The following is a 22,034-nucleotide window of genomic DNA, read 5'->3' as shown; positions in this document are numbered from 1 at the left end:
TGTCTCAAAACTGAGCTGTACATAAAAATCAGCCTTAAAGGTTGGATGCTGGCTTGGATTAGAGGAATAGGTGTGATCATTTCCTTGTTTTTCTGCTGATTTCCTGACTACTGGCTGTTCAGTGCCTCCATGGGGCACCTGTGATAGGGATGTGCTGGCACTCACCTCCTGTACCAGGAACTGGGAGGCTAAATGTGCCACAGGCAGCAAGCTGTCCAGGTAACATACGGATGGGGCAGTGCGAGTTCCTCAGCTGGATGAGTCAGCTGCGCTCCCTCAACTATGAAAGTTTTTAATTGTGGTCTTGTCTGCTCTGTTTAGCTGCTCCCAAAGTGAGAAAACCTGCTAAGCTGGGCAGGATCTTCCTGAAAGTTTACCTTGGGTGTCATGACAAATGGACAGGAGGCAGGGATCCTGCTCACAGGTAGAGAAATGGTGATTATTTTCTCTTCTAATCTTCCTTGGAGAAGGAGAGCAAAGCAGGCAGAGGTGTCGCAGCTGGTATCTCAAAAGCTTGCTCATTTTTGTTGTTTATGTACGAATGCAATAAAAAAATGAAATAAAATATGTCAGCAAGAAAAAGCAGTACGCCGTGACAATGGATATACCTGTCCTGAACATTGACCTTTGCACAGATAGGCGCTGTCATTCCTCAAGAGACTTGGCTTTAGACCTGTTTTAATCTGTTCATTTACTTACTACTCTAAGGGGAGGAGGCAAGGAAAGCACAAAGGAGCTGCTACCTGAAAGACACAAACTGTGACTGGACAGTCAGTGAAAGACTGAGGAAAGCACTTTTGGCTGTAGCTTGCAGGAAATGTCAAGTGTTAGGCTTCTAAATCCCTGTTTAGGCACCTGTATTAATTGCCTGCTGGTGGAGGTGCTTGGGCCTGTCATCTTTGGCCAGGGACAGACAGTGTAATTTCAGTGAATGCGCAGTGTTGTCAGTTCCTCTGTTTCTGTGAGGCAACAGATCAGCAGCTTCCAGAACACTCTTTTTCCAGCTGAGAATGCCTGACTTTGGTTGGGGTAAGTGCTGTTGGTAGCAGCAGTGTTTGACACACGAAGATTTCTGTATAGAAGGGAACTGAACATTTCTCTGGGCCTTCAGCTCTTCCAACAATCACCAGAAGTACATACTGGCTGTCCTGCATGGTCAGCACTGCCGCTGATGGCTGGTGAAATTTGTGCTACTGGTTTGGAGCGCTGAAACCACAAGAGCTTTGGCATTGCCCATAAGAGGAGCCACGTCTCTTGATGTGTGGAATTACACTCGACTATTGCCACTTAGAAATCACCTAAGGTAGGTAGCATTGCAGCTGCGTTCTGCTCCCTGTGGGCCTATCCTGATGCCTGTTGTACCAACCAGGAGTCTTTCCACGGTGGGGAACAGATAATTACCCAGAGAGCTGTGTCCGTGGATAGCCTTCAGCTCTGAAACAAATTACCCCTGACTCCCAGGCAGCCCGGTTGTCGTGGTGTCAGAGTGTGCTGGAAGGCATCTCCATTCAATTAAGCTCCAGAGAGAGCATTGTAAATGCTGCCAGTCTCTCACCGCGGGGATTCTTTCCTCATTCATGGGTTTGTTAAAGCCGGTAGTTCAACACTTTCTCAAGCTTCAGTTTTTAATGCATGGCAAGAAGTATCTGCAGCTGGATTAGCTGTCTTTTAAAGTGGTGACTGCCACCACTGAAGTTATTGACTGTTGCCTCTTTAAACTCCAATCTCTCCAGCTGAAAAATTGAGAAAATACTACCACTAAAAGCTGTTTCATACAGGAGTCTTGAATCGAAAGTGGTTTTTCGAAGGCATTGTGGGAAGCAAGCACTCTTTCTCTCTGACTTCCAGTAGTAGTGGTACTTAAATCTTCGTGCCCTGAGGTGATGAAACATATCTGATCCTTGGTTTTTGTGAAGGGCTTGGCGGGCGTCGGATTCAGCCTAGCAGCAGGACAGATGGATGTCCAGTGTTGGGCACTGGTATTAATGGAAATAAATAAGAGGCAGTTGCTCCAGTTATTGTCACTTGTCTGTTGATTTTCCAGGTGTGCCCTACTTTACTGTGGAACCTGAGGATGTGTCTGTGTCCCCTAATGCTCCATTTCATATGGCCTGTGCTGCTGTTGGTCCCCCTGAACCAGTGACAATTGTCTGGTGGATGGGAGACTCTAGAGTGGGGCTTCCAGACGTCTCCCCCTCCATCTTAAATGTGTCAGGTAAGGTTGCTGCCACTGCAGGGGATCTCTTGGAGCATCAGAAGAGGAGAAGAGCTCTCTTCTGATCATGCCCTGTACATTGGGTAGCCACATAGTGTGGGAATGATGTTTGACTCTGTGTTAAAGGCTGAGTGGTCATGATCACATACAAAGATTATCTGGAGGGGTGGTGGTTGCCCCGTGTGTTTTCTGCTGGCTTGAGGCACACAGGCTCTTACAGAGTTTGGGTGTGCCTGGCACTGTTGTGGAAGATGCTGTTGAACACATTATTAATTGGGTGCCTCTTGTTCCACCTCGTGGAGGGTGTTCATGGTTATATGAAGTGACTCTGTTGGTGCCGCTTCTCTTGGAACTCTCCAAGTATTCACACGTAGCAGATGCCACCCCCTCCTGTGCACAGCCCTGTCACACAGTGCTTTTCCCTCTCTTACCCCCCCATCTCTGTTCTTGCAGGCTCGCTGGACGCTCTTATCATTAAAATCTGACTGCCTCATGTAATTGTTTGATACTTCAAGAGTGATTGTATCAGTGCTGAAATGGGCTGGTTGATACCCTTCAAAACCGAGGTTTGCCCCAGAGCAGAGCTTTCCTCAGCAGAGTCAGCAGAAAAGCTCAGGAGCTAGTAGGTGTTAGGGCCTCTGTTCAGACCACTTTTAGAAAAGGATGATGTTTCTCTACCTAGAACTGACTGCAGCTATTCTTGCAGTTAGCTCTTAAAAGTAACTTCATTGTAGTTAGTTGTCCAACAGCCTTGTGTTATGTTTTCTCTTTGCTGCTGTTTTATTATTCTCAACACCCCTGACCCAAAGTTTAACTAGCTATTTAGAAAGAAAAGGTTTTACAACTAAGAATTGTCTCTAGGGCCTCTTTATCAGTGTTAATACAATTACACCCAGGGTGAGTTTTTGTATGTCTTTGGCCACCCTTTGAGCTGTCCAGTCCTATTCAGGCTTTCCTTAGAACCTTTTTTATTCACAAATCAAACCATGATTTGTGATTTGAAATAGTTTTAATCATCTGCTCCCTCTCTTAGGTAGCCACCAATGCTGTTCTGAGCTTGAAATGAAAACTGCTCCCTTATGATATAATCTGCCTGTTGAAATGGAAACTGAAAGATGGATAGTCAAGAGAAGAAAGACAATAAAAAAATGTCACCCCTCCTCCACTAACTCATCCCACAGTGCCTCACAAAATATCTGTTGCTGGGGGGCAGTGGCTTGGAAGCCTGAAAAAGACATCTACTCGTAGCGATTCTCCAAATGTATTGCTATTTTATTTATTGTCTTCAGCACCTTTATTTGCTTCCAGTGTTCTTTGGGATGCCCCTTGGGCACACCCTCTTTCAGTGCACTTTGAGGTGTCCCTTGTGGACGTATCTTGTCTTTGCAACTTAAAACATTAGCAGGACACAATCTGCATGGTTGGGTTACCAAAGCATGTCAAAAGAGGCAGTTGGTAAGAAAACAAGTATTGCTAGCTGAGGAAAGTATCACGCTCTGAAGAAAATAGTAACAAAATACTTGGCTAGAAAGCAAGCATTTAGAAGGTTCAGCAATGTTGTATTTGGAAAGCAGTGCTGGCATGGTGTTAGGGAACATGCAGTTCCTGGTTTGTGGTGTATTTTGTATTTTCCTCAGGGCAGGGCTGTGTTAGGTTCTGTCTTGCGACAGACCGACCACATCAGGTGCTGCTCTCTCTGCTTTGCTGCCTGGCCTTCAGCCTGTTGGCAGCATCTTCCTCTGCTTCACAGGGATGAGAATAGCACTCCCTCCTCTCTCCCATTTCACCTTCTTTGCAATGCTGTTAGTCTCAGGCTTGGGAGATGAGTCAAAGGTCAGAGACACTGTGCCAGCTGCTCTGTGCAGCTCTGAAATGTTTTTCCTTCCTAAATTGTATGCCCACAGTGAGCCGGTCTTTAACTTTTCTCAGATAGAGTCTGTTAAGGCAACTGAGGGCCAAGCCACGTGACAATAGTTGCTGGACACAGTTCTCCAGGCAGCCTTGCAAATCTGTCTCAATTCCCATTTGCAATATCTATACGTGTCCTGGGACAGCCAGACATCATGCCGTGATGCCATGGGATGGATGGATGGATGCTCACAGAAGACATTCTGACTTGTATCACCCCGGAAAGTGTTTCAGTGCTGATGCAATAGCATTTAACTTCCACTTCCTTTGTGTGTTTTCAGAAGTCTGATGCAAGGTGAGGGACAGGTGGGCATTGACTAGAAATAGACAGCATCTGGCTAAAAGTTTCCCTGGGCTTATAGCCCAGTTGGAAGATGAATGTTGCTCAGGTGTAGGCTGAGACCCAAAGCATTGGGTTTTGTGTGAGCTCACAGTTCAGCACAATCCTTGCTCCAAAGATCCTCACCAGAATGTGAGAAGCAGACATCTACTACCTGAGCACTATGAGCTGCTGTCCTGACAGATTCTTCCTTCCTTTTCAGTGCTTTCTGACACTTCCATGAAAGCTTTTCTGCATTGCCACACTCCCCCCATTAAAAATGTGTTTAGCACCTTAATTACATTGAAATCTGCATGCCTTTGATTGGCATCCAGCTCACCCCTCCAACTGCCTGTACAACTTGAGCTGGATGTCACAAATAACTGAAATTCTGCTGAAGGTTGAAGCTGGATTATATAGCTATTTGTGTTTCCTTTCCTTTTCTTGGCTGATCTCCAGGTATTAATCAAAGCACAGTTTTCTCCTGCGAAGCTCACAACGTAAAGGGATTGTCTTCATCTCGGACTGCCACTGTTCAAATTAAAGGTGAGAGACTGGGTGCCAGAGACTGGGCAAGAGCCTCAGATTTGCTCTCTGGGGAGGGAAAGTAGGGCTTCTTAATGCAAGGAGTTGCCTCAAGGCTGGCTGGAGCTCTCAGCAGTCAAAACAATGCTTTGTGTTCTAACAGCAGTTCCCACTTCCTATGCAGGGCCGTATCCCAGGCTGTTGAAAATAATCCATATCTGATTTGGGAGTGGAAATGTGATGTCAAATGGCAGCTTTTCCTTGAAAAGGAGAGAGCTGGGGTGATTAAGTTGTTTGTGAGAGATGAAGCTGATATATATTTGTAGCAGGGAAGTCTTTCCCTCTTGGGAATAGATGGGTCTTGCTTGTTAGAGCTAAAGAGGCCCTTGCTTCTGCTTGCTTTTATTAGCATCATATTAGATGCTGAAAAAAGTCAAGGAAGGTGATCACCAGTGGCCAGTAAGGTCTGTTCATCCACACTGGGTTTATGAATTTTATTTTTTAAATTATTTGCTCTTTAAAAGCTCATTGAAAACAAATAATTCCTAGCCTGTGCATGACCAGTTGCTATTTGGAAGTCTCCAGGCTGATGTGACATTTCCTCTGTTCCTCCAGGTAACTGAAACAGGGATAATCAGAGCAATCAGCTCTTCCCCTCTTCTTCGTGTTGAGATGCTTCTGCATTTAAATTTTTAGTCATGCTTTAATGCACTTTTAATTACGTGATCATCAGTTCCAGGAGAGGCATGGCACAAAAATAATTTGTTCCAAGTGGTAGCTTATTGCTCAGCACAGATACAAACGATCCTTTATGTACTGTAGTTGTAGTAGCTCATGTTCATTAAAGGACAGATCGAAATCCAGCTGTAACCTACTGCTCTTGGAGTGTGTTTTTGTTCAGGACATTGTGGTTACTGCTATGCCAAGAATGCAGTATGTTGCGCTAGTAAGATTTATAACTTAATTTAAAACCATTTGGAATTGTTGCCTTAAAGGCTTGTCTCCACAGTGCAGTTAGTTATTGTAGAATGTATCTTCTGTGGATATTTTATCCTGGGATAGAATTTAGTTCACAAAGCTATTACACTCTAAAAAATCTTGTCAAGCCATAATTTGAAAAAAAATTTAGCATAAACGAACTTTTTAAGTTTTTGATGTTAATGCAGATTATTATTTTTTTAACCATTAATAAGATGAAGAGGTAAAGACCTCAGAATTCTCTCATTTCCCAGCAATTATGTTTAGCTGAAAAGTGTTCCTCAGGGATCATCAGCTAATGAAAGCACACAGCCTATTTAGGAGGGACACATTGCCATCACACACTTGGGTCACACACAGATGTTCTGGAGCTGAGAAAGAGCAAGATTAAGTCACTCAGCTAACATTGCACCAGTATGTGGCATGTCCTAGAAACAAAAATTCCGGTTTTGAATAGCAAGTCCAGTGCTGTAGTCATAAAAGTAATGTCTGTAGTACCTCAAAAATACGTCTAAAAAATAAGTTATAAATTTACCTAAGTGACAAGGCTTTTCTAAACAGGAAAGCTTCGAAGATCTAGTATAGCCCTGTTAAAATCAAAGCAAAACTCCTACACAGCAGAAATAGGGCAGGCCCAAATAATGTTTATTTAGTTCTTGATCCTATGAACATGCAGAATTCAATGAAGTTACTTCTGGAAGTAGCTGTCTGCACATGCATGTTCAGGGCCTTCCTCTCTTACACAAATCCATCTGCTGATGCGGACTCTTAAATCTTTCTACAATTTATTAAACAATTAGTTTCTTCTGTGTTTCCAGAGGCAAATATTTTTGCTAGGACATTGACAAACTGTTAATATTTCTTCCTATTTGCTCCTGTTGCTGTTCATTATCTATTCTCTGTAGTGCCCACAATGTGCTGGGTGTACTCCAAGCAGAAAATTACTGTTGTTGTAGCCCACAGTCCCCAGCCATTACAAAGCCCCATTGTTCAGCCACTCTCTAAGCACAGAGGCAGCTAACTCTCTTATGTTAACACTCAAGGTCCTGTTTTCTGACAGACTTTTCTCTGCTTTATGTGTGCAGCTAACACTTTTAGGGTTGTATCCCGTGATTCAGAGCACAACAGGAAACAGCCTCCCGCAGTTTTTTCCCAAGAGATGGGGGGGACAATGCGTCTGGCCCTTGCTTGCAGGGTTAGGGGAAGGTGCTGGCAAGCCAGCCCTGCTCAGCCACTGTCTCCTTCACACAGGGGGTGTGCAGCAGTTGATTATTCTCACTGGTGGCCCAGCACCAGTACCTCCTTTGGGCCTGCCATCCCATGTCGAAAAGTACACCTTGCTAAACCCAAAAGTTACAGGTGTGTCTGCAAAAACTTGAGTTACTGACAATGTTTCAGCAGTACCCAGTAAGCAGTAAAGGCAGGATTTTTTGCCCTTAAAGAGCTTGCAGTCATGAGCACAAAACATCAAAAGAGAATGAAACAAAGATGCAGGAAAGTCTTAAATTAACTAATTACTCATTGACCAGCTTCCATCCCAGACCCTTGGTCTGCTGCCCCACCTCCACCCACACACCCTGTTCTTATCTAGGTGCTGGGCTCTGCCCTGGGTCCTGGTAACTGGTTAACCAGACAACAAAGGCTTTATAGGGTTAATCTGTGTCACCATCTATTGGTCTCCTCCAGGCCCTCTGCAGAGACCTGAGTGTTTGGGCTCTGCATTTCTCTTGCAAGATGGCCCTGTGGGTATGCTGAAGGCAGAAGTATTGTGGTTGTCCTTGGTGCAGTGAAATACAAAGGTGCTCTGGCAGGGTAGAAGATGCAGCTGGAGAAATCCTGGCTTGCAATTACTTTTCTATTGGTGCTTTCTGATAGATACAACTCAGGAGGCATGGAAAATTCAATCTGCAGGCAGAGCCTTGTCCTGAGGATGGGTTTCTGAAAGAGGACTCCTGAGGGTACAATTTACTGAGGTGCTGCAGGAAAACTATTACAAGCGTCAGTGTACAATTTTTTTAAATGAGAAGAAGGTCAGGGGAGAGGTTTGTATTCATGAAGCTGCTAATTTTGTCTGGAGTGAAGTGCCAGAGTGAAAACTCAGAGGTGAAAAAGAGATGGTGACCAGAATGATAGGAATTAACAATGTGGAATTACAGTGAAAAGAAAGGAGAAGTCAAAGGGAAGCCAGGGTCCTAAAAGGAAGTCAAGCAGTTTGGTGCTGTACTGTGGTGGTAGGAAGCACAAGCATCTGATTAACTGTCCAGTCTTGGAATCCTCATTTTGTTCCTGGCCCTGCCCTTAATTTGTGGAGTGGTATCAACCATGTGTGGCAGTGTGAAAGGGTTAGGGTTAGGGTTGAGTTTCCCCTCTGTAAAACGGAGTTTTTTCATCCCAAGCCTGAGGAGGCAGTTTTCAGTCCAGGCTCTGTCGCAGGGTGTTTCCGTGGGAGTTTGCAGTGAACACCTGGAGGCAGCACAAAGGGATCTACTGCAAATCCAGCTCCAGGGTATTCAGGTCACTTCAGCAAGCCACCCTCCACCCAGTGCTGGCAGAGCTGGTGTCAGAGGCTGGACTGAGAAACCTGAGGTGGGATTTTAAAGCCCTGATTTAGTTCACAATGTGGGTCCACAGGCAGCTGTGTACAGGGCTGAGTCATGCCCTGCAATGGAGGGGGAAGGGAAGAGAGCTGAGTAGCAAAGGTGTAAACATCACACCCTGGCATTGCTATCAAAGACATCAACCACTGCCTGTGTCCATCGATGGATAATGATGAATGGCTGACAATAGCTTGTCCAATGTTAAAATAATAGTTTCATTCTCAACAAGTCAGGGACACTTTCTAAAGATGTGATATTTTACCACATTTCTGTTGGTGATTTCATTGCGTAATTTTTAGCCTCAAGCCTCTTCCATTTCCACGTGAATACCTGCTCAGTTCTGTGTACACTGAAAGGTCTCTTTGTTTCCTTTCTAGCCATGCCTCTCCCGCCTCTCAATGTAACTGTAAGCCAAGTCACCAGCAGCAATGCCAGCGTGGTCTGGGTGCCAGGATTTGATGGCCGTGCACCTCTCCATTCTTGCACTCTTCAGGTATGGCCTCTCTGCCTTGTGCCTGCCCTGCATAAATCATAGGACTCTTCTCAGCCACATTTCCTGGGCTCTTGTTTGCTCTCCCAACTTTTTAGCAGTGTTCCAATTCTTACTTCACATCCTTAAAACATAGAAACTTAACAGGAGGCAACTCATAGGTGCCAAAGAGCTGGTCATGAACTTCATGCTCAAAAGTTGAGTGTTAAAGACTGGCCACATTCTCCTGGCCAGCAGGTTATCAGCTGCTTCGTGGCAGCTAGTCCACAGAGGTTATTACACTGCAGCACACACGAAGCACACAGCACTCTGTGGGAATGCCCTGGAGCAGCTGTGGCTGCAGGGTGCTCACCCTTCCTGCATGGAGCAGTGGCCCCTGGTAGCTTGTTCCAGGGCAGGTGCCAGAAGAAGTGCAGGAATTCGGACATACCAGTGAATCCAAGGGATGAGGAGCTTGCAGAGTAGAGGATGTGGTACAGGAAAGGTAGGAATGGTGGAGGCAGGAGGCAGATTGGGCTTTTTGATACAAGATCAGGGCTATTTGCATGTTTCAGAGCAAATTTAAGCCCTGTCTCTAAATCTTGATTGGTTTTCCATTGCCAAAGACCAGTTCTTCCCAGAAAATCAAGCTTGATACTATTCTGTAGCTCTGCTAGGTGCAGAGTACTCCCCATCTGTAAAAAACCGGTCTGCTTCTTGAAGTTCCTGAGAACAATGGGATGTGTCCAACCTCAGGCAGAGTTAGTTTCTATCGTTGCATACTTAGCTGTAGAATGAGATTAAAGAGCGGGTAGCCCAGTGAGAAAATAAATGGTGATACCCAAAGCAGGCTGTGCAAACACAGCTAGGCACATTCCCCCTGGATTTATTTGCCAGGTCCCCATGCTTTTCCTACCTGATTACAGCAGCTTTATGAGCTGGAGTGGAATTTCTATGTGGTGTTGCCAACTATGCAGAGGAGGATTATAAACTTAAGGTATGCTGGAAGCAGTCTAGCTAATTTACTTGTAGTCCTCTTTTTATTTGAGGGGAAACTAGAGGTTTTATGCTCTGATGTTTATTATATTTCAGAAGTAAAGGAAATCATAATTTAGTTTCAACTCACTGGCAGAAAGAACTCCTGAATGCAGCTGGCCCTGGTTTGTGGGTTTTGTTGCTACTTCTGTTCTTTTTTGCAGTTGAAAATACTTTTCTTCCTCTGTTTTACAATGTCAGTTATCTTGAGCTGGAGCACCCTATTCTCTCTGGCTTGCACGCTGCAATGCTAATCATTCTGGGGTTTAAGTTCTCCCTCTCACTTTTGGCAGGGGCAGGGGTGGGGGATGGGACATGTGGAAAAGAGGCTGAATCAGAGCAGCCCAGTTTCTGTCAACTCAGCAGTCTCTCACCCCTTTTCTAAGCCTTTTCTGTTCTATTTGGGGAGGACGGAGTTCCTGCATTTGAGTCTGGGAGCGGGATAACTTGGCAATGACCCTGCACTGTCAGAAAACTGTGCTTCCTCTGACTCCCACATTGAGAGATTCTGTGCGAGGCCCTGACCTACATTTCCATGTGAAAATGCACATGTTCCTGGCTCCTCATGATTGCACTTCTGCTGGGAGTCTCCCAGAAAGAGAAGGGGGATTGGAAGTTTGCTGTGCTGTTCTGGCTCTCAGGCACTGCAGCGGAGCAATGCCCCAGGAGCACCGTGTTCAGACAAGCAGATTGCTTCTGGGGATGGGGCAGGGAATGGCAGTGTTTTCTGACTGCTAGCACAAGCCAAGTTCCAGAGTGTGAAGGGGCAGATGCACCAGCTCTTGGGAGTGTTGAACAGAAATACATCATCCAGCAGACAGGGTTTAACAAAATAGCTGTCTTGTTTTTTCCGTGCTGCGGGTGACAGTGATAATGACAACAATATGCTTTTCTATTCAGGAAACTTGAGATTCTTCCTTTCTACCAGCCAAATAAACCAGTGTGCCAAAAGTGTATGTGAGAGTGAGCAGAAGGGCAGTGAGAAAGGAAGAAGGGCTGCCATGTAAAATACATAAAATCCATATGACTTTTTCACTTTTGTCAGTACATCTTGCTTTTACTCTCTGCTTTGCTACTTTGCATGCACTTGAAGAGAATGTCTGAGCCTGGGAGTTATGCAGTGATTTCTGCTATTGTTAGTACAAAAGTAGGAACACTCACTCTGTCTGTGCATTAAAAGCACACAGTGATATCAGATTTAGATTAACATTCATGCTGCTTTAAAGCTCAGATTTGGAAACAGGAAAAAGAAGAGATGTAGGAGTGGTAAGAAGTTTTTTTCCAGTTTAATTTGAAACAAGTTAGTTGAACCAAGTCACCTATGTCTACCATACCTCTCATCCACTACAGAATTGAAAATATACAAACTTCTGGAAAAAAGAGTTGGGCAAAAGGTGACAGTAGGCAACTGGCAAGTTGCTCTACTGGTTTTCATTGCCCAGATTTAAACAGGCCACAGAAGCCAGCTGCTACCGCTCAAAGCAGCAAGCACATTTAGTTTTCTTTGAAGGAATAATAATTAACTGTAGAAATTGTGGCATAGGGAAGGAAATGTTTTAAAATATGGAACCAAATTTTCATCTGGTAGAAAATTTCTGTACTGCCTAAGTGATGTCACTTCATGATTCTTGGTTTGGCAACTCCCATTTCAGTATTTTAAGCACCACTGGTGCTGTATCTATTCTTACACATTCCAAAACTGACAATTAAATGAATTCTTGTGCATGTGGACATGTTAGTCATATTGTTTATGGTAACAGTCATCTCGTTTCACTCTTGGCACAGGTAGCTGAGTCACCAGATGGCCAGGAGGTGTCCACTGAAGTCACCCCAGTGCCACCCTTCTCCTACACCGTGCAAGGCCTGAAGCATTCCACCAACTACAGCGTCCGTGTGCAGTGCAGCAATGAGATGGGCAGCTCCCCTTTCACTGACAGGGTTTATTTCCAGACCCTGGAGCTTGGTAAGAAACAGCAGACAAGAGCAGGACAGCAGTTCTGAACCGGAAAAGGGGACGATTATAAATGTCATTAACTCCTTGCTGCTTCTGCAGTGTGGGAAACATTATGCTGTTAGATTGCTCATCCACTCCAAGGGTCTCCTAGAGCAAAACAATAATACACAGTCAAATGTGGTTAGCAGCAATGTGTAATACAGGGCTTTACCCAGCCACGGGGCTTCTGCATGCTGGTCCCTTTAGCTCTGTGAGAGAAATGAGAGGTGCTGACCTGTCTTCTCCACTTGAAACCATACACAGAGTGCTGGTGGTTTGCAGAAGTTGTTCTCGCCCCACACACCCTCTCTTTTCTGGATGATCTCAGGAAAGAGGGTGAAACTGCCATTTTCAGAGTGGATAGTGCCTTATTTTCCTGCACAAGTGATGGTGTTCTGTTCTCTGCTTTCAGCTCCAAACAGCACCCCTCAAAATATCCATGTTATTCAAAGAGATCCTGGTCTAATTTTGGAGTGGGAAGGTGTGGCTCCAGATGTGCTGAAAGAAAATGTCCTGGGATACAGACTGGAATGGATTCAGGATAATGTAACTCAGGTAAGAGATTGAGAAGGTACTGAGCCATTGAGCACAGAATTACAGAAGGTTTGTACTAAATTTTCTAGGCATTAAAGTCCCTCATCCATACCAGGGGTTTAGATTACTGACATTGCTTTTGTGTAAATGGATGTATTCTGACTTTAGGGAATGCCTCAGCATTTGACTTCAAGATATAGGACCATTTCCTCCTTCCTGGCATATTCAGAATTCCTTCACTTGAATGTTCATCTGCAGACAGACCAGTTCTCTGCCATTCCTTGCACAAGCAGGACAACATAAAGAGAATCCACTTTGTCTCTGCCTCTTTCTAGGGCTGTCCAGCTCAGACAGTACAGGATGTGGGCTGTCTCCTGTGACTGGCCCTTGGCTTTCCAAATCCTAGCAGCTAAGGTGTATTTAACAAGTGAATGAGTTGTGCTGTAAATCCCAGAAAGAAGGTTGTGGATTCCTTAGCTTCATTTATAATACTTAGGAAGTAAGTATTCTGACAGGATAGAAGGCCTTTCATTTGTTCTTCGGCATCGTCCTTTCCCAGGTATCTATCAGCCTTTGAAGTTCACAGCATTTCTTATGGTTTCCAGCTTCCTAATAGGTGTTTACCCAGTGCTTATTAATGAAGAGCAAGCCTGTAATAGTAGACAGCTAGAGGGAAAAAAGAATTATTTCCTATTTTGTATGACCCATTTCACACTAGGTCAGCGTCATTGACTTTGAGTGATGGTATTTTGAGTTCTCACTGAATTTACTGTGTCAGTGGTGCCACCCATTCATGGGTTTGCTGTATGAAGAAGGCCCATAAAACTATTGAAAATACGTTGACCTTGGCATCATAAGTGAAAATTTGGCCTGAAATTCAGAAGCCATTCAGGATTTGGTCAGCAATTTAAAACAGACAGATTCCTCCCTTGGATTAAAACCACCAGATGCTTTACAGTAAACCACAAGAAGGAGGTATATCTTTTAATAGCAGAAAAAACCCCATATTTCTATAGCAACGTGCATGGGAGGACCTCAAAGGAAGAAATTATTAAACCTCCTGTCTCCCTTATGCCTTGGGAAACTATTAGCAATTTTTGGGAAGAGAAACCCAAGACAACAGCCCAAATCTCAGGCAAAACTTAGGTAAGGGCCCAGAAGTCACAATTCCAGCCCTTGTTATAGTGTCAGTGAAGTACATGTTTGGTACTGTTTTGGTTTAAAGGTGAAACTTTACATTAGATGCCTTTTAAGACAGCTCACAGTTCATTGTAATTTGCACTCAGGGGGAGATGATTGTGCAGGACACAAAAGCCAATCTCACCATGTGGAATCCTCTCAAAGACCTGATTATCAGGGTGTGCGTGCTGAACTCTGCCGGGTGTGGGCCCTGGAGTGACCTCTTCCTGCTCGAAGCCCAGGAGGTCATGGGTAAGTGTCCATTATTTTCTCCCTTCACTTGGGGGAAAGAAGTCAGAAATACTGGGACTGTTGTTTTTTCTGAGTCTTTTTCTTTCAGTGCTTACTACTTACTGAGACACGTGGGCTTATACAACAGCACACTTCATCAAGGAGGCTAGAAATTCAATAATCTTCAAAGAACTGGTGTAAACAGAACAGCTTCTGGCCTCTACTGTGTCTTCTTACAACAGGGTTTTAATGTGCTTAGTGCAGAGCAGAAGGGCAGACACAATAGAAAATATGCAAATGAATGTTTACACTGATTTACGCTAGTAAATGTGACAGAAAACTCCTCTAGTACAGGTTGTCTTCTTTGATTGAATTTTATGCCATTCCTGACTAGTTTTAGTGAAGCTTAATTTAAACTGTGGCCACATGGAGGTTCATAATGGTTTTACTGAATGTATTTGTATTAAACCAGTTTAGTTGTCTCCATGGAAAAGCTGTGCTACTGGTAGAAAAGAAAGATGATGGTAAAGATGCTGTACCATGCAATCTGGACCATGTGGAAGGGTTTGTTGGGAGCAAAGAACAGCACATGTGGAGTGCACTCCTCGTGCTGAAGGGCAGTTGGGCTCACCTGGGGTGATTTCCTTGCTGCTTGTGTTTCACAGTAAGTGGGAAATGGGAGGCAGGCTATGAAGCAGGGCAGGATATTATATGGGTAGAAGGGAGAAGGGAAAATGCCTTGCTTGTGAAGGAAACTGTAACAGAACTAAGAGGAAAATATTCCAAATAAAGATAAGGATTGGTGATAAGAAGTCATTGAGGTGTGACCATACAAAAATTCCACAGTCTCCTGAGGTTTTGTTTCCAAGTGGCCGTGGCAGGACAAGATATCAGTCTCTAATTTCTGATGCTGATCCACCTGCTGCTTACATCTTCCCACTCCACATGTCTCTGAGGAATCACATGGACATGGAGCAATCCTGATCCCTCCACACTGAGGGATGGCAGGGGACTCAACAGACGAGTTCCCAAGCAAGCAGGAGGTGGGGATACAGGTAGAACAGCCAGCAGAGAGCTGCATCCTTACTTGCAGTAGTGCATTTAATGCTAGTTTTAGCATGCACATTACTCAGGTCCTTTGGCAGCCCAGTTCCTGTGGCAAAGTCAGCACTGAAGGTCAAGTGTGAGCACACAGTCACTGTGGGATCAAAGCCTTCAAATTATTTAAAAGAGATTGAAGGGGTGTGAAGGTTCAGAGCTGAACCTACTGAGGTTGGTCATTGGCTCCATCAATTTTTTCCTCCTACTTTTTGATCAGGTACTTTCTGTGGCACCCAAATAGAGACAAAAGTGTCTGAAAGAACCGGGAGTTCCCTTTGGAAAACAGCCATCACTGGCAAGAAGCCCCAGGGAATGTTTAGGGTTCGCATTTTACAGGGAGCTGGAATGGGATAATCCTGAAAGCACTATATGTTGTTGCTCGATTGTTTTTATTTACAAACCACTTCAAAAAAAGCAGCATCGGGAGTGGTGCTTGTTTTGGCCAAATGCTGTCTGGAAGCACATGTATTTCTTCACAAGCATAATAGGCTGGAAGTAAAAGTTCACTGTGGAAACACTGACAGGCCTTAAGCAGCAGAACTGCAGAAAGACTGCAGTTTTGTTTCAGGCCTGGTAGAAAACATAAGTCGCTTCCTTTCCTAAAATAGCAAACTGGCAGTGGTTGCTTTATGTGAGAAATGCCAGGGGTGGTTTCTGCCCAGCTCCCAGTGCGGCAATAAGGATGACTAAGCTCCTATAAACTTTAAGTCGAATTTGTCATCAGAGCAAAGCTAGTGGGAGCTCCACCCTACTTATGCAGAGATCTGGTGTGCTGTTAACAAAGATTGTTTTAATATTTTCAGAAACTTTCTCAGAAGAAACCTCATTTTTTCAGTGCAGAGCAAGGAACAGAATGGTTTCATAGCTTTTTCCTATCTGTAATCTTCACAATTGTAGGCAAGAGAAGATTCTTGGATTATGTTCTTTGCACACCTTTGAGATATAAACTTACTGTGAAATAAAAGGGTTCATCATCCAAGGGCTCCTAAATACTCTTCTAAACTCCTCTAAGAATACTATCTTCTCTCTGCCTGGTGCAGTCTTAAGGCATGTGCTGGTTGAAAAAGGGGTTGCAGGAGATCAGAGAGAGAGTTGGGAGAGGAGAGGCAACTTGTGGGCTGCAGCCTCCTCTCAAGCTCAGTGACACAAGTGGGAAGCAAGGATGTGTGGGGCAGAGCAGGATAAGAAGTGAATTTCAACATTCATTTCTATTTCTGACACATTTACTATAAACTGTGAGATGGGCTTCTGATTCCCAGAAGTTTAGAAACAGGGAGAATAATTTAGTTTTGTTTTCATCCATACTCCTTTTGGAGGAGCTCCCCAGAAGTTAACCTAAATCCCTGCTCTCTCACCAGACAGAAACTAGAAAAATAAGCCAAGAGAGGTTTGTGTCACCACAGGGAAAAGGAAGCCTTATTGTTAACTATGAGAGAGGACCTTTTTCATCCGTGTTGTTAGCTGTTTCTACCCTGATTGTTAGGCAGGATCAGACCAAGTGATTGGCTTGGGGATTGGGGAGAGGGTTGGAGTTACCTCTATTTTATTTGAGAAAGATAGCTTCTGTTTCTGATCTCTCCCTCCTCATAAACAGCCTTGAAGGCTGGGTTGAAAACTGCAGCAAGAGGGAGTATCATAAGCCCCAGAGCCTGTAAAGCCTTCTGGGTGGTAAAAGAAAATGTGAGTCACTGAAGGAGATAAGATGCTGGAAAACAAGTACTAAGGACCTGATAATTTGCCTCAAGTGGAGAAGTACTAGTCTGCTTCCTCCTTTGTCACAATTCTGTGTTCTTAAGCTCTACCTGTTTATTAACTAATACTACTTCTCTAAAAACCTGGATGCTAAGGCTCCTCAATGTAGCTGTTAATCAAGCCTCAGAAGCCTCTTGCCTGCCAGGACTCCGCCAGCAAGGGCTGTCTGACTATTTTTCATATGCATCTACGCAGAGATCCATCCAAATTCCAGCCCATGAACCTAACATCTCTTTTAAGAACAGGTTTATTTATACTGTCATGACTTATATCAGGATTACTTACATCATCAAAGATGATTCTTCCTTACCTTCGGGTAAAGGGCAGTCAGCTGCTGAGGGTGAGCAAGTGAGCATGAAGATAAAGGAGGTGCTCAGGAACCTGATACCTTTTCTTGGTAGCTCCTAAACAATTTGGAATGAGGGCTAGATTTTTATAAATCCATTCAAATTCACATTTAATCCTTAGTAATTGTATTTGGAGAAGAAGTCTCTCAGGGAGTTGGATTAATTTATCATTTTTTTGCCTGGCATACATAATATTCTTTTTATTCAGAACTGTGTTGCTTATCTTCCTTGCCCAGCAGCTTGCTCAGCTTGGCAGTGTCTTCATTTCTTCTGTAGATCTTTTGTAGTCAAAACTATATGTATTCTGGGAGCAAATATTCTTTTCTTTGGGGAGAGACATTGAGAAGCTGCAACCAACCAAACAGCATTGTAGAGTTACAGCTAAATACCAAGTCCCTCAGGGCGCTTCTCTTTGTGGGAAGGGTTAGAGAAAAAATGTAAATATTTTTAACCATATTGCCATGAGGCAATTGTCCTTCCCTGTTGTCTTTCAAAATGTTGCCTGGCTGACATTCAGGTAGTGCTGTGTTACCTGGTCGAGGTTCTGGTCTGTCTCAAACAGGACAGGGTGAAGCCCACACACAGAATGATCATGCTAAGGAACCTTCTGGTCCGAAGTGCCCCAGATCATGAGCTCATGTGAAATAATATAATCTGGTGCAGCACCTGTTTCATTCTCAAGGCTCAAAACCAATAGTTTCTGACAACTAGATGCTTCTGCTCTGCCTTTGCTGTGAGGAACAGCTATTTTTCCTGATGATTGGCTGAGTGCCTGTTTATGCCAAATTCCAGTATACAAAGATCAACCAGGTCCAGCAGCATGGCTTTCCCATTTAAAAACTAAAGGAGAAACTGGTCTGTTTAACATTAGCAGTCTTCTGTTTTCTGACTGGTGTTTTCTCCATCATCTAGGTGGCCAGAGACAACCTCCTTATGGCACGTCCTGGGTTCCTGTGGCACTGGGCATTCTCACAGCTCTGGTCACAGCTGTTGCCCTGGCTCTTATTCTCCTTCGAAAAAGAAGAAAGGAAACTCGGTTTGGGTAAGGCAGTTTCTCCTTGTGCTGGTTAGAGAGATCTCTGCTTTCTCTTCTATTGTGGGTTCTGACTCAAATATTTTTCAAAAAAGCATTGTGGATGGAGTACTTTTGGCAGTTTATTTAGGTAACTGTATTGGTTGTTTTTTTGTTGGGATTTTTTTGGGGGGTTTGTTGTCATTGGGTTTTTTCCATAATTTTGGGGAGCCTGCCTTTTCTTCAAAATGACATCACCAACAATACAGTAGAAAAAATGTTAATAGCAAGGCCTTATTAGACTATACAAATATAAACTCTATCAAGGTAATTCTTAGCACTGCTGCTTAAGAGAAAAATCCACAGGTGAAATATCTGTATTCTTATGGTCTGAGCCCTTTATCCCATGCTGGTTTTCATTCTATCAGCTGATTGTAACTTCCTGACTGCCCAAAACCTTCTGGATCCCCAGTAAAGCTTCCTTTCCATCACCTCTGACATTTGGCTGTGGTTTGCTCCCTACTGCAAACAAGGTTCTCGTTCTTTCCAGTCTCCCAGACCTCCCTGTCAAAGCAGCATCTCTGTTCCTATAACTCCTGCATCTCTGTTCCTATAACTCCTGCAACCAGCCCCAACCTGCAGCTTCTCACTTGGGAGGAGTGATTCCCCTGTTTTGGAAGGCTGTAGGTGCATCAGCAAAGCAGCATGCTCCTCCTCTCCAGATACACCCTCTTTAACAAAACAGTCTGCAGAATTTATGTGGCAAGGAGCGAAAAATCATCCATACTGTTCAACACACCCTTTTAGAAGTGAATGCCCCATGTAATCATGGTCCTGTGTGTCTTTTCTGCCTTCTAGCCATGCCTTTGGCAGTGTGGTTGGCAGAGGGGATCCAGCAGTCCATTTCAGAGCTGCCAGGTCTTTCAACAGGGAGGGCCCAGAGCTCATTGAAGCAACATGTAAGTAAAATGACCTGAGTGATTCTGGCCGGGAAGCCGTGTTCATGCATTTACAATGCTCTCTCTGTTTTCACTGAAACTGATATTTCTTGATCAAAAACATGGGATTAATTTACAATGAGGCTTAGACGCTGTGAATTGCAGAGGTGAAAGGTCAGAGTGGCTGTTTCCATACCAATTACAAAGCCCTTGCTAATTACAGCTACAGTCATTATGTATAATAATGCAAGACATAAATTCACCACTCCCTTGCCCCAGTTTCACAATACAAGGACTCCTTCAACTGGAATATAATCCAGTGGTGAGATAAATATGGCTGAACAATATTAGCAGGACTTTTTAAACTCAGTAAGCTGAACTGTGCTACAAGCATGAACCAATTAATCAGTCTTGGAAAGCCAGGAGTTAGTAACTTATCAAAGGGGAGATGGAGTCCCAGGAATGGTCAGATGATCCATTGAGGTCATCCATTTCTGTCTCCTGGTTCAGGAAGGGCATGGCTCTCTGTGGCAGCACTGCTTAGCTGGGGTAGAATCATGCTCCAGTCAAGTCATTAAAATGGTGCAGCTCCATCAGCTTAAATTAAGCTGCATGAACCAGTGTCTATCAGTGGCCCTTCAGATTGGATTTTGTCTTCTCAGCATTTTTACATTATTTCTGTATTCCTGTTGTTCTTGGATTGTTTGAGGGTGGTATTATCACACCCTCTCCCTTTAAGTACTGTAGGTACATTTTCTGATGGTTGAAAGGTACTGGCCACTTGTCTGAGGTGAGGCTAGAGGACATGGAAGGGAATTCTGCCCTTTTCAGGTTTTCCTGCTTACAGTGTGGGAACCAGATTGGAGATGGAGATTAGAACAGGTGACTCTTGATGTTGTGACAGAATATTTAAATATCCCTCATTTGATGCTTCATTTGTTTTGTTGTTGTTTTTTTTCCCCAGTGGAGAGTGTAGGGATCAGTGATGAGTTGAAGACAAAACTAAAAGATGTCTTAATCCAAGAACAGCAGTTCACCTTGGGAAGGATGTTGGGCAAGGGTAAGAACCAAAACTGAACAAGGGTTTACATTGAAAATCCCACTTGTGTTATTTTAACTGTTGAGTAGGAAGAAGCAATTACAAGAAACAGCCTGTTTTCTCTCCAGCTTGTAGATGGAAATTTAAATGGACCTATCCTTTCCGCTGGGATAAAACGTTTCAGGGGTTTAGCATAACTAAGAGGATATTGGCTAAGCCATTCCTGTAATATGGCTCTACACAACCATGAACTGCAGCCTATGCTCAGCTTTCCAAAGCAGTGTGAATTTCTTGCAGAGATTAAACAAAGGAATATTCAATTAAACTTCACCTTTTCATTTTTCTTTATAAGACTAGTTTTATTGCAGGGTTTTTTGACCCTTTCCCACAGGGAGCATTCTTCCACTCCGTCCCTCCTAAAACAAATGTGTTTTTTTCAGAGCAGGAAGATGACCTTCCTGCAGAAGTGATCTCAGAGGGCCTAACAATGCTAAGTAATCAAACACGTGTCATCTGTGAGTGTTAGCTCTTGGCCAGTTTCTGGGATCCTATTTCAAACCTCTTGGGCTGCTCCCATGACAGGTAAACTGAAACTGGCTGCAGAGGGGTCCCAGGGCATGGCCTTGGTGTGGGGATGCCAGCTGGCAGGACCAGGTCCATGTTGTCAGCCCCACTGCCACAAGCCCAGGTCACATGTTATAAGATGACATAACTGCATTATCTGACTCTACAGCTGAGCAACTGCTCCATAGTATGGGAGCAGCACAAAATACCTTTGTTCCTTCCCATTTTCCTGATTTGTGGTCAGATCCACTGCTCATGGTTTTTGTGAAGTAAGCACATGCCATAGAGTAGTGAAGGACACTGGTGAAAAGCCAGTGGGAAGATAATACTTCTGGGGTAGGTGTCCTGAGTGCCATATTTTGCTTCCTTCTTTTCAGTATCAGAGTTCCTCATACTAAAACATTGTGGGTGGGATAAGCAGTTACAAAATTAGGGAGAGCAAATCTAGAGCCAGATCTAATCCAGAGAGGCTGTTATAAATATTTAGGCTAAAGAGGTATAAGGCCTCTTTAGGCTAAATAATTTAAAGAGGTTTTGGCCCGCTGCATTTCCTCTTAACTCCCTTAGAGAACACATCAGGGCAAAATACTGCCTTCTGTGAATCAACATATCACTCACACACAAGTAGATACTCTATGGTTTCTCTGGTCAGCTGTGATTCATAGAAGTAATTCACTGAGTTTTGAGAGATAACTGTGTCTCAAATGGTTGAGCCCTGGCACTATCACTCAGCTCTGATGGCTGTCAATACCAAGAGCTTCCTCAGCCAACCCATCCACTTGCTGCTCCAGCAAAGAGCCTCCTCTCTGAACAGAACCTCAATCAGACTCATCCCTCATGCTATGGCTTCCCCAAAAATGTCTGCCCAGCCTGAACTCTGTCTCTGCATCATCTGTCTGGCCAGGAATTGCTTTTTTCCCTTCTCATTTTCTTTTCCCTTCTGGACTGCCAGCACAGTGAGCTCTGTCTGTTGATAGTGATATCTTCTAGACACACATGTGCTGAAAGCTGCTGTCTGGTACTGCAGAATGAAAAACAGAGCATTTCTTATGGGTACTCAGCTTCTTTGCCAGTGACCCCTGAAGTGAACCTGCTGTGAATCATACTTTCTTCACAAGAAGCTGTTCCCTCACAGCCTACTCTGATAATTTTACAGGAGAGTTTGGGTCAGTTCGAGAGGCACTACTGAAGCTAGATGATGGCTCTTTCCAGAAAGTGGCAGTGAAGATGCTGAAAGGTATGTGGGAGCAGGGCTACCTGAATTACTCAAGAAGAGAGAGCTTGCAAAGATTAAATGT

General features: G+C 44.0%; 1 protein-coding gene across 2 annotated transcripts in view; it reads left to right on the top strand.

The window, feature by feature from the left end:
- TYRO3 (TYRO3 protein tyrosine kinase) overlaps nt 1-22,034 on the top strand; it is a 41,283-nt gene that overhangs the window by 7,991 nt on the left and 11,258 nt on the right. For both annotated transcript variants that reach the window (XM_084207727.1, XM_084207728.1), the window contains exons 4-13: nt 2,045-2,215; nt 4,902-4,988; nt 8,920-9,035; nt 11,832-12,009; nt 12,452-12,594; nt 13,860-14,004; nt 18,096-18,225; nt 19,054-19,154; nt 20,098-20,193; nt 21,893-21,973. In XM_084207727.1, the coding sequence (XP_084063853.1) occupies nt 2,045-2,215; nt 4,902-4,988; nt 8,920-9,035; nt 11,832-12,009; nt 12,452-12,594; nt 13,860-14,004; nt 18,096-18,225; nt 19,054-19,154; nt 20,098-20,193; nt 21,893-21,973 (1,248 nt within the window). The remainder of the gene's footprint in view (nt 1-2,044; nt 2,216-4,901; nt 4,989-8,919; nt 9,036-11,831; nt 12,010-12,451; nt 12,595-13,859; nt 14,005-18,095; nt 18,226-19,053; nt 19,155-20,097; nt 20,194-21,892; nt 21,974-22,034) is intronic.

The sequence above is a fragment of the Fringilla coelebs genome (genome assembly GCF_963513975.1).
Source record: "Fringilla coelebs genome assembly, chromosome: 6".
Taxonomy (NCBI): domain Eukaryota; kingdom Metazoa; phylum Chordata; class Aves; order Passeriformes; family Fringillidae; genus Fringilla; species Fringilla coelebs.
Note: the sequence above shows the minus strand (reverse complement) of the source record. Positions and strands in the feature narration are given on the sequence as shown.